This window comes from Rana temporaria, chromosome 2, assembly GCF_905171775.1.
Source record: "Rana temporaria chromosome 2, aRanTem1.1, whole genome shotgun sequence".
NCBI classification, from domain to species: Eukaryota; Metazoa; Chordata; class Amphibia; order Anura; family Ranidae; genus Rana; species Rana temporaria.
Genome location: NC_053490.1, coordinates 87,915,288 through 87,928,550, shown reverse-complemented (window position 1 = coordinate 87,928,550; position 13,263 = coordinate 87,915,288). Strand labels below are relative to the sequence as shown.

At 42.3% G+C, this 13,263-nt stretch overlaps 1 protein-coding gene across 2 annotated transcripts in view; it reads right to left on the bottom strand.

Annotated features, from left to right (window-relative positions):
- Positions 1-13,263, bottom strand: part of ATP8A2 (ATPase phospholipid transporting 8A2) — an 899,065-nt gene that overhangs the window by 700,923 nt on the left and 184,879 nt on the right. Inside the window, exon 7 of one of the 2 annotated variants that reach the window (XM_040340493.1) lies at positions 7,987-8,060. The exons of the other annotated variant lie outside the window; for it this stretch is intronic. Within the exon in view, the coding sequence (XP_040196427.1) occupies positions 7,987-8,060 (74 nt within the window). The remainder of the gene's footprint in view (positions 1-7,986; positions 8,061-13,263) is intronic. 2 annotated transcript variants of the gene reach the window in all.

Sequence of the window (13,263 nt, the reverse complement as noted above, 5' to 3'; positions counted from 1 at the left end):
CATATATGAAATTGACACTCACTTGCTAGCCACTTCTAATCACACTGCCTCGTTTTCCGTCATAAAGAAGGACTTTTAAAAAAAACATCTAGACGTTTTCCATCTTTCTTGTGGGCATTGTGAAGCCCACAAGCAAAGACTTCCTGGATGTGGTGATCCGCCGTGACCACGACGTGACCACAACGTGACCACGTGACCCGCGAGAATACTGTTGAAAACAGTACAGATCGTCTCCTGAGAATCTCGTGACATCACTCCCAGGAGACATTGCGAACAGCACCCATAACACACTGGGCCGTCGGGGAAAACAAAGGACACGCCCACTCCCGCGGGGAACAGTACCTGGAAGCTACATGCAAAACATCAGAATAAAGGTAATCATTGAGCTACGGGGAAAAAAAAACATGGATTCTACTTGTATTAAAGCGGGAGTTCACCCGAAAAACAATTTTTAACATTAGATTGAGGCTCGTTTTGTGACGGGGAATCGGGTGTTTTTTTTTTAAAATCGAAACAGTACTTACCGTTTTAGAGATAGATCTTCTCCGCCGCTTCCGTGTATGGTCTTCGGGACTGGGCGTTCCTATTTGATTGACAGGCTTCCGACGGTCGCATACATCGCGTCACGAGTAGCCGAAAGAAGTCGAACATCGGTGCGGCTCTATACGGCGCCTGCGCACCGACGTTCAGCTACTTTTTGAAAATCGTGACGCGCTGTATGCGACCGTCGGAAGCCTGTCAATCAAATAGGAACGCCCAGTCCCGTAGCCCATACCTGGAAGCGGCGGAGAAGATCTCTCTCTAAAACGGTAAGTACTGCTTCGATTAAAAAAAAAACACCCGATTCCCCTTCACAAAACGAGCCTCAATCGAATGTTAAAAATTTAGTTTTTGGGTGAACCTCCACTTTAAGCCTGCGGTTAGTAGTAATATAAAGTTCAAATTTAGGGTGAACCTCTGCTTTAAGAGAGAGACTATACACAATATCCATAAGGGCCCCTCACACTTTTCTGTCATACAGTAAATATGTGCACTTTATAGCATGAGAATGCATTATAAGTAAAAATCTCATGTATTTCTATTTGTCCAGTTCACATCCCTGCACTGCCGCCTAGAGCACCTAAGTTCAACCTTGTTCAAACTTTAAACAGTAATGTATTTACATATTCCTAATGTATTTGTTTATCAGTAAAAGACAGTAACAGTTCTATAAAATAAGCCATCAATGACCTCTCTAGCTGCCAGTATTCTGAAGTAATTCAATCTTATAGATCCTCAAAGCTCACAGCATAGACTTTAAAGTTGTGTTTCAGTCAGTTTATAAAAGCTTAGAAACACCTGCTGTATGTTTATATTGGAAGGCTCCACAATGCCTATAGCTACCGAGGTAAGGACTTAAAGTGTTTACTTTTTCAGAATATGTAAATATATTATTGCACACAGTTTGAGCACAGGTTCATCTCAAGGTTGGCTTCACCGCTAGTAGTTGTAAAATGCATGTAACCACAATAGGCGTTAACAGTGTATACGTGTGGTAAGTTTCAGTGCTATTCACTGTGAATGGCATCCCAAACACACATATAAAGTAGATACAAACGCACCTGCAAGGTTTTTTCATGTGCTGCAGAGCACTATCAGCCTATTTTAAACAAATAGGCTGCCTTAAAGGAAAATGCCTAAACGTTTGCTTTAGATGTAAAGGGACCCTCAAATTAGGACATGCTGCCTTTTTGTGCATTTTAGAAACAGACAATGGATGCAAATTTACTTTTGGTAAACCAGTCAAAGTGACTTAAGAACAGCGTCCTGGTTGAGATGAAAAGCAGAAACTACCTTAGGCAAGAAGGAGGTCTTGGCCTCCACCCCATCTTTTCTCTATGCAAAAACCAAACCTTGCTAGGGCAGAGAGCCTAAAAATGATTCAGACGCAGCTACAGGAAAGCTCCTGGGTTAGAAGCCACGAGACTGACACCACATGGAATATGCCTTTCAAGTCCAAAAATAGACCTTAGTTTTCAGCAGGTAGTAAAAACAGACTCAGAGATGCCCCTATCTTTCAGATCCAGGGATTCAATATGCCGTTAAAGCTAACGATTATGAAGGCGGATAGCAAATTGGTCCTTAGGATAGAAGATGGGCCAGTTTGGAGCACCAGAATGTCCTCCATCTGAATCCTGTGAAGCAGTTCAGTTTCAGTGGAGGAAAGGAATAGATCGGGGTGGTCTAATTCCTTAGAGCCACCAGAGCATCCAATGCTTCTGCTAGAGGATCACTTTACCTGAAGATAAAACTAGTTTGTTAGACCTAGAGCCCAGAACATCCACATTCAGCCTCCCTACCTTCGACAGGGGGGTTGAAAAACTTTAAGGTGTAGGGAAGATTCTCCAGTTCCAGGATCAGGGATCTAAGGAAATTTTTCTACCAAATGTCCACACCTGGAATGTACATGATTGACAGGGCTGGAAGCTAAAGTTCTGATCTATCTTTTGGTTCCATCATGATAATTGATGTATGCCACCTGATAAAATCCAAGACAGATGACCCTACAATAGAATGGTCCAATGCTGCACACAAAGGCAAATCAGCGGAAGTTCCAGGATGTTAATCAGGAGACGAGATTGATGAAGAAGTCCCCCGCACTAACAGAGTGCCCAAGACTCCTCTGCAGCACCAAAGGCTGGTATCTATCATGAGGATCCTTAAAAGAGAGGGAGGAAAAACCTCTAACACCAGAGTCAAATTCCTGAGCCACCAAGCCAGGGACAACCTGGTCCTCGATGACAAATTAATTGGTCTGTCCAAAGACAGGATAGACTTGTTCCACAAGGACAGAATGTTGAATCACAGAGGTCTGGAGTGAATTTGGGCAAAATGAACTGCCCAAATGGGGCTACATTAGACCTAGGACTCTAATGCCGCGTACACACCATCACTTTATGTGATGAAAAAAAACGACACTTTCTGTGAAGTAAAAAATGACGTTTTTGAAACTTCAATTTTCAAAGACGAAGTTGCCTACACACCATCGTTTTTCTCACAATGTTCTTGCAAAGCGAGGTTACGTTCCACCACGTTTTACCATTGAAGCTTGCTTCATAAGTAGCTTCTGGGCATGCGTGGATGAAAAAACGTCTTAGAAAACGACGTTTTTTGCTACACACGGTCAATTTCTGTGAAGTAAAAAGTGCACTTTTGAAAAACGACACATAAAATTGAAGCATGCTTCAATTTTTTTTGGTCGTTTTTTACAAGACATAAAACGACGTTTTCCCCCACACACAGTCAATTAAAGTGACGTTTTTAAAAACGTCATTTTTTTTCATCACATAAAGTGATGGTGTGTACGCGGCATTATAATATGAGATTCTGATAACTCCTGCTCTAGGTAGATTCAGTCTGAGACCATAGAGTCTTACATTGAATGGAAACTTTTAGCCTGAGCATTGTCTAGAACTAGGCCCAGAAACTTTAAATGATTAGTCAGATCCAGTGACAATTTTAGAAGATTAAAGTGTAAACTCTAACATTATATTTCTTTTATTTTCTTCCTTTTAGTCTTTTAAATTCACTATATACTATCATCATGTACTAAGTAAAGGCTGTTAATGTGTTTGAAAAAGTACCCTAGGGAAGTAGTTTTGTAGTACAGCTGAGCAGGGCTGTGGAGTCGGTAGATAAATGTTCCGACTCCGACTCCTCAGTTTTATGTACTTCCGACACCGACTCCGACTCTCCGACTCCGCGACTCCGACTCCTCTGTATTAATATGCGAATGTATTTTATACATTCCTTGAGGGAAAGAAACGCAACCTACCACAGGACTACTGGCTGGGAAGCCAACAGTCTACTGTATTGCACAGTTTAAGCAAAAGACAAACACAATGAAAACAAAGTTTTATAATTTTTTTTGTATTAATCAATCAAGTGGCTGGATAGTAGCAGCAGGCATAAACATCAGGAACAGGATCTTTACCAGTTCAAAAATACAAACCACATTATTTGGTTGTTTTAGAACAAAAACAAAGCTTATCTATAATGAACCAAAAACAAAATCTGTAAAACCTAGAAATGGTTTATTTTAATATTAAAATGTAGTTATAGGCTTAGCAAATGCAAATCAATTCAATGTAGAGTTCTAAGGAATAGAATTGCCTCTGCCAGATCCTCTTTCATAGAGGCTCTTAAGTCAGACTTTATTATTTTTAGGGCTGAAAATAATCTTTCGACACTGACTTGGGTGGGTGGCATTGCAGTAACTATTCTGGCCACATCACTAACGATCTCTGGATAAACAAGGATGGCTTCTTCAACAGTAAGTTTTGATGAGCGATCATACTTTTCAACTTCTTTTAGTGCTTTATAAAACTCCTGTTGGAATTTTTTTATTTGGACACTTACTGGTTCTCTAACATGCGTTCCCTGTAACAGCAGAACACAACACTATGGAAAGTATAAGTATTGCAGCTCCTAATTGTGCGTTGCGTGCCATATAGTGAAGCACATGAAAAGCATGCTTCTTCACGGTCGCTTAACGTGTTCGTTTTGCGGTTACGTGAGGCACTGCATGCATTGGTCTTTATTCTTACAGTAGAGAAGTCATTAATTATAACTTTTTGTGAATTGGGACATTTAAACTTGCTTTTTTTTTTTTTTATTCCAATCTAAATTTAGTAGGAGTCGGAGTCGGTGTCGGTGCATTGTTTGCCGACTCCGACTCCAGGTACCCAAAATTTCCCCCGACTCCGAGACTCCGACTCCGACTCCACAGCCCTGCAGCTGAGGGTGTAATGCGGTATAAAAATAGTAAACCAGTACTAACATCTTTTGACACACAAGAACAGCACAAGTGTACACAAATCAAACAATCACAGCAGTTACAGCCACATCAAACAAAACTGACAAATTATTTTGCATTGTGACTATTTCAATATTCATGAAATATACATAAATTATTATGCAATTCTTAATTCAAATTCTATTGTATGTTTGGAAGCAGATTTTGTACCGTTGTGTAATGTTTTCTTCCATAAAGTGTAGCCCTAGCACTAGGGTCATAAGTTTAAATCTCAACCATGACAATACCTGCGTGGAGTTGGCATGTTCTCTCTGTGCCTGTGCGGGTTTCCTCCAGGTACTCTGGTTTCCTCCCACACTCCAATGACATAATGGCAATTGTATCCTTTCTAATTTTGTCCTAGTATGTGTATGCATGCATGTGAGGTAGAAACCTTAGACTAGAAGTTCAGAAGTAGCTGTGAAACATCTCTCAGGCCTCTTACACGCGACCGAGTTTCTCGGCAAAAACCAGCAAGAAACTTGCTGGGAGATATTTTTTTGCCGAGGAAACCGGTCATGTGTACATTTTTGTCGAGGAAACTGTCGAGAAACTCGACGAGCCAAAAAGAGAGCATGTTCTCTATTTCCTTGACAGGAATGGAGAAACTTGGCTTGTCGAGTTTCGACGGCTTCACAAGGAACTCGACGAGCAAAACGATGTGTTTTGCCCGTCGAGTTCCTCGGTCGTGTGTACGAGGCTTCAGGCATTACTACCAGTCTACCACCAGTGAAAGCAAACAGTGCAAAGCATAACAGCTCCACGTAGTATATCAAAACCCAAGAACAATAATGTTATATATTGCTGCTTACCAGTCCTTAGCAGTGGCGACCTCTTTCGTTTTTTTTTTTTTTTGGCTAACTACAGTTTTTTTAAGTATGTAAAGTACCTGTTCTTGTCACAAAACGTGTTTCATTGTAATGTCCTGTGATCTGAAAGATCAGACAATCTTATCTGCCTTTCCAGCTATCTCCTCTGAACTACAGGACACCTCTTCCAAAAGTAATGGAGATGAGGAGAGATACAGTATAGAGAAGGGGTAGGCAACCTTAAAGGGATTGTAAACCCTTGTGTTTAACCTTAATGCATCCTATACATTACGGTGAAACAACACCTGGCACTGACTGCCCCCCAGCCCCCCCATTTTACTTACCGGAGCCCTGGAATTTCCCACATCGGTGACGCACTGTCCCTCAGCCCAGGGTTCTCACCTCTTGATTGAATAGATTGATAGCGGTGCAGCCACTGGCTCCTGCTGCTGTCAATCAAATCCAATGACGTGGGCACCTGGGGGCAGGGCCGAGTCCTACATTCGATGTCTATGGACGCCGAATGATGGACACGGGAGAGCGCCCGCAGGGTAACCACCTGGGAGAGCGCTTCTCCTAGGGCAGGGGCCCCAAACTAGTGGCACGGGGGCCACATGTGGCCCGTGGGGCCCTCTGATGTGGCCTGCGACCTCCTTCTCTGGGATGAAATAGAATACTGTTATTAAGGGTCATTTTATTACTAAAATCACAGTGAGCATATCTGTTCTGCAGTGGTTACTGGGCTGCTTTCAAATAGACCCAAAGATGCAGAGAAGCGCACCTGCGGGTTACCTGCACTGAGCCATACACATTCAGAAAATGCACCAAACATGCAGAATATAATAGAAGTCTATTGCAAAGTAAAGGAAAGCCAAAGGTACACTGCGTTGGTAAATTACAGCGCATCGGTTTGAAAGCAGCCTTGGGCCCCTTTTACACAGCCAGTTCGACCCAATTGGACCCTCCATTCACCTCTTAGGAGTGGCAGATCTAATCTAACTTGTGTCCTACCTCCAATATGATCCACTAAAAAAAGAGTATAGTGGGCATATGCAGAGCAGACATGGACCTGCCATCCGTCTGCTCTGTTTATTTTGACTCGCGACCGGTTACCAAGTCGCTTAAGTGGCCCTCGTGCTTCAAAAGGTTGGGCACTCCTAGGGGAGTATATAATGCAGGGAGGAGACGTGAGAGCCACCGTGGGACCCCAGAAGTCAAAGATTGGGGGCCACTCTGTGCAAAAAAACTGCACAGTGGAGGCAAGTGTGATGTTGTTTTTTTGTTTTGTATTTAATCAAAGCTTTACAATCACTTTAAAGAGGTGGAGATCTACCTGAAGAACATTTTTGTTCTTGGGCTTAGATACACTTTAAATTATTGTTACCTTCAATAAAAAAGTGTCACTGTCAGCACCTCTTTGTGGTGCTTCTCTCCCCCTCCTCATTCATGTAAATGCAATCGTTGACTAGCATTTGACTTTAAAGCCTGGTCTCAATGACTAAGGCCCCGTACACACGTCCGAGAAACTCGACGAGCAAAACGATGTGTTTTGCTCGTTGAGTTCCTTGTGAAGCCGCCGAGGATCTTGGCGAGCCAAGTTTCCCCATTGACTAACGAGGAAATAGAGAACATGTTTTCTATTTGGCTCGACGAGTTCCTCGTCGGTTTCCTCGGCCAAAAGTGTACACACGACTGGTTTCCTCGTCAGAATACGGCTCCCATCGAGTTTCTGGCTGAATTCTGCCGAGAAACTCGGTCGTGTGTACGGGGCCTTAGGGTGGTCAGGTCACGCCTTTGCATGTTTATGCGCACCTTAGCATACAATGCAAGTAGCAAGTGTGATTTGTAGGATTAGTGAAAGACTGCTAAGTGACTGCTTTGGGCTCCTGCACTTAGCTGCACCAAGCCACTGCCTACAACTGTTCACACAGACATCTGGAAAGCTAATTTATGAAAACTGGAGCAAAAGTGCAGTTACTTCACTTGGCAACTATTTCAAATTCTTGTACTTGAAAAATGAAAAATTTATTCTGATTGGCTGCTTTCTGTATAAAGTGGCAACTAGCGTTTTTAGAACCTTTTCCACTACCCACAATGGTCATAATAAAGCAATGTACAATAAATATATAAATGAATTAAAATAATAATAAATGCTGCTTATTCAGTTCAAAATTAACTATCCTTTATCTTTCAATGTGTGGCATATTTATAATGCTTCATGTTAGCAGTGAATCTTAAAATTGTATCATAAAACCATAGTCTGAAAAGCTAGACACAATGCAAAATTAAATTTGGATCAGCTAAAGCGAAGAAAAGTGACACCCAAATAAAGAATCATCTGACCTGGAAGATAAAATGATCATATCAGCTGGCATATGCTGGCCATTGGTCACTTTCACAATGTCTCCCACTGCCACCTGTCCATCCAGGGGCAGCCAAGAAGCAAGCAGGGGAAAAAGAGAGCACACAATGTCTGTCCTTAATCATCACTCACATTGTCATCAGCCCTTCCAAGGAGCAAAAGCAAGCAAAGTATAATAAAATACACACATCTCTAAACAAAGCATAGTACATAGCTAAAACATAACTAAAACAGTTTACTCGTATTTATTTTTTAAAGCAGAACTTCTCACAATCAACAGTGATTATTTGTAATCCTTATGCTGCTAGCATTAGTTAATAGGTAGCATATCATATTTACAGCATTTGTTTTAAACCTTTTTTTTTTTTTTTTTTACTTTTTTTTTTTACATTTCTTCAGTTACTTCATAGTTTCCAGGCCTAGGCAAATTATGTCATACATCCCAGGAGTCTTCAGGAGGGGGGGAGGGGGTTCTCAGCACCCTCATGTCTGCACGCCTGAGCTACAGTAAGGGCAGATGGATTCCAGGAAGTAAATGTTACATGAATTTGTCCTTACTCAAGATGGCGATGGACAAAAAAGCCAACAGGTGTTGGGAGCATGGAGACAGGGATCGGTGGGTGAGTTTGCTTTAAATATATAAAAAATGAATAAAATAGTGTTTTTGGTGTGTGGTGCTCAAATGCAATGTAGCTCCACTTTAAAGGGGTTTTTAAAAATGTAATTAATATCTGATTAATATGTTTATAGGCTGCCATCTCCCATCACCACTGTTGTTCACGGTGCATCCTTGATTGATGTAGAGAAGTGCCTAGAAGATAGAAATAGCATTTGTGGTCCCATCAAGATACAAACAGAAAGAGGGAGAGGCTATTTTTGGACTTTAATGGTACTGTATAGCAACTGGCATTGAACAGTCAAGAGTAAAATTATCAAGGACATTTTTATTACATACATACATATATATATATATATATATATATATATATATATATATATATATATATATATATATATATATATATATATATATATATATATATATATATATATATATACACACACACACACATATACACACACACATATATACATATATATATATATATATATATATATATATACACATACCCCACTTTTAAGTACACAATGGGGCTTATTTACTAAAGCTGGAAAGCGCAAAATCAGGCTCACTTCTGCATAGAAACCAATGAGCCAATGAGCTTCTAACCCCAGCTTGTTCAAGTAAGCTTTGGTAATAAAACCTGAAAGCTCATTGGCTTTTATGCAGAAGTGAGCCTGATTTTGCGCTTTCCAGCTTTCGTAAATAAAACCCCATTGTATACTTAAAAGTGGGTTATGCCTGTAAATATATATGTATGATAATGTTTTCACAGAAAACAAATCATGACAATCCAAACAGACTAAAAAAGTTGCTTCCTATCATAACAACTAGAACATAGATACCATCTGTAAACCGGTTGCTCTACATGTTTTGTGGGTTTATATTATCTGCTTCTTCAGGAGCTTTCTATAGTTAGATGGTGTACGGCCCGCCAAGGCGATTTACCCGGCCAAAGGCATGGACTGTCCCTTTGATAAGATTGCAAGACTTCCCCCTCCCCTCTGCTACATTAGTCACACAAGACACGAAGCGTGACAGGTCCAAACAAAGGGCGGGACTTTTCGAGTTAAGAAGCGGGTAATTGGTTACTAGGCAGTGGGGTGGTCCCAGAAATCAATCATCTGCCTTTCACTTGAAAAGTCCCGCGCTTTGTCCGATCCTGTCAGGCTTTGCGTCGTGTGTGAATAAGGTGGGGGAGTGCTATGATGTGCTGTGCTGTGATATGAGGGGGGGAGTGCTGCGCTGTGATATGGTGGAAGTGTTGTGCTGTGCTGTGATATGCGGGGGGGAGTGCTGTGATGTGCGGTGCTGTAAAAGGCGGGGGGTGGAGTGCTGTGATATGGTCAAAGTGCTGCGCTGTGATATGGTGGAAGTGCTGCACTGTGATATGGTAGAAGTGCTGCTCTGTGATATGGTGCAAGTGCTGCGCTGTTATATGATGGAAGTGCTGCACTGTGATATGGTAGAAGTGCTGCTCTGTGATATGGTGCAAGTGCTGCGCTGTTATATGATGGAAGTGCTGCGCTGTGATATGGTGGAAGTGCTGCGCTTTGATATGCGGGGGGGAGTGCTGTGATGTGCTGTGCTGTGCTGTGATATGGGGGAGGGGGGGAGAGTGCTGTGATATGATGGAAGTGCTGCGCTGTGATATGGTGGAAGTGCTGCGCTTTGATATGCGGGGGGGGAGTGTTGTGATGTGCTGTGCTGTGCTGTGATATGGGGGAGGGGGGGGAGAGTGCTGTGATATGGGGGAAGTGCTGTGCTGTGCTGTGATATGGGGGAGGGGGGGGGAGAGTGCTGTGATATGGGGGAAGTGCTGCGCTGTGATATGGGGGAAGTGCTGCTCTGTGATATGGGGGAAGGGGGACTCTGTGATATGGGGGAAGGGGGACTCTGTGATATGAGGGGATCTGTGATGGGGGGACTCTGATATGAGGGAATCTGTGATGGGGGGACTCTGTGATATGAGGGGATCTGTGATGGGGGGACTCTGTGATATGAGGGGATCTGTGATGGGGGGACTCCGTGATATGAGGGGATCTGTGATGCAGGGACTCTGTAATATGGGGGGACTCTGTGATGGGGGGGCTCTGTCATATGGGGGGAGTCTGTGATTGGGGGGATCTGTGGTGGAGCTTTATGATTGGTGGATCTGTGATGGGGGGGGGGCTTTGTAATGGGAGAGATCTGTGATGGGGAGCTTTGTGATTGGGGGGAGTCTTTCATGGAGAGGAGTCTGTGATGGGTGGATCTGTGATGGGGGGGGGGGGGGGAGTCTGTGATGAAGGGATTATGTGAAATACTTATTAGTATATGTTGATTAACTGTTTTTTGTGCACTACAAAAAAAATATGTGCAGTGTGCAAAGGTATTTGTTTATATTTCTTTTCAAACTATAGTCCGGCCCCCCAAAAGTCTGAGGGACCGTGAACTGGCCCCCTGTTTAGAAAGTTTGAGGACCCCTGGTGTACAGAAATGATTGTCATATAGCTATGGAGATAGAAAAAATACATATTACTTACAAGATACATTTTGTGAATACATCAATAAAATTACATGTGTATATAAGGTGTCTGCTGCCCACTGTCAATATGTCTTTTTGTGAAAACATTATCATATATATATATATTGTTTTTGTAATAAAAATGTCCTTGATAATTTTAGTACCAGTTGTTATACGGTACCATTAAATCCAAACATAGCCTCTCCCTCTTCCTGTTTTCATCCTGTATTGATGGCCAACCATTAAAAATACAATTGGACTGATTTACTAAAACTGGAGAGTGAAAAATCTGGAGCAGCTCCTGATAGAAACCAGTCAGCTTCCATTTTTTTTTTTTTTTTTTAACTTAATTGAAGAAGCTGAAGTTAGAAGCTGATTGGCTACCATGCAGAGCTGCACCATGGTTCAGTTTTAGTAAATCAACCCCAATTTTTATTTATTCGCTTATGTTACAACACCAGAGTTCACCAGCAGGTTGTACTTTATACAAAATCTGAAAATATAGCTACTGTTAAAGCCTAGCTGTTGAGGGAGGGGAGAACCCATTGGGGATGATTTACTAAAACTGGAGAGTGCAAAATTGTATGCAGCTCTGTATATAGTGCATCTGGAAAGTATTCAAAGAGCGTCACTTTTTCCACATTTTGTTATGTTACAGTCTTATTCCAAAATGGAAGGAATTCATAATTGTCCTCAAAATTCTACAAAAAATATCCCACAATGACAATGTGAAAGAAGTTTGTTTGAAATCTTTGAAAATGTATTAAAAATAAATGGAAATCAAATATTTTTAAGTATGATGCTACAAGCTTGGCACACCTATTTTTGGGCAGTTTCCCCAATTCTTCTTTGCAGGACCTCTCAAGCTTCATGAGGTTGGATGGAGAGTGTCAGTGCACAGCTATTTTAAGATCTCTCCAGAGATGTCCAATCGGGTTCAAGCCTGGGCTCTGGCTGGGCCACTCAAGGACATTCACACAGTTGTCCCATAGCCACTTCTTTGTTATCTAGTCCAGTGGTTCTCAATCTCAGTCCTCCAGTATCTCCAACAGCAGGGCTGTATCGTGGCCTAGGCCTAGGGCAGCACGTTGCAGGGGGGCAGCACAGAAAGAGTCCCCGCCAGCTTGCGCTATTAGTGTAGCACTGTTAGTGTAGCACCAGTCTTATGGGGCGGACTAGGCAGAGAGGCAAGCATCCCGCAACTGAAGGGAGGGGCGGAGCTTCTAATTTTGACTGTCCTATCATCCTGGACCACAAACCTTCCTCACTGTGCTACATATTTTCTGCTGTACCATTGGCATGGTTATATCTTTATAGTCCTCTCCATAATATTATCAGAAGTTTGTGCTATAGTAGAACTATAGGAACACTTTTTTTTTTTCATTTTGGTTAGAGTAAGGGAAGGGCAGGTCTTTCACAGCAAGGGGTGTGGCCTTGACAGGAAGGGGTGGGTCGTATTTAAATTAGGGGTGCACGAGTTAAGTCAGGCCTTGGGCAGCACAAAACCTAAATACATCACTGCCCAACAGGCCATGTTTTGGGAATTTCTCTTAGATAAAATAGCTGTCTAAAATACCAAGCCATTGACTCTGATTTAAAGCACATGTGCAAGATGTAGGAAAATCTGCAAACATGGACTTTTGGGGGTACATGAGGACTCAGGTTGAGAACCACTGATCTAGGCTGTGTGCCTAGGGTCGTTGTCCTGTTGGAAGATGAACCTTTACCCCAGTCTGAGGTCCAGAGCGCTCTTGAGCAGGTTTTTATCAAGGTTGTCTCTGTACATTGCTGCATTCACCTTTCCCTCGATCCTGACTAGTCTCCCGTTTCTGTCGCTGAAAAACATTCACACAGCATGATGCTGCCACCACCATGCTTCACTGTAGGGATAGTATTGGCCAGGTGATGAGCGGTGCCTGGTTTCCTCCGGACATGACGCTTGCCATTCAGGCCAAAGTGTTCAATGTTTGTTTCATCAGACCAGAGAATTTTTTTGCAAATCGACCCGAAACAGCAGCGGCTGTTTCTACAGTGTGAAAGCCCATGTTGGACCTTATATAAACAGGTGTATGTGCCTTTCCAAATCATGTTCAATCAACTTAATTTACCACAGGTGGACTCCAATCAAGT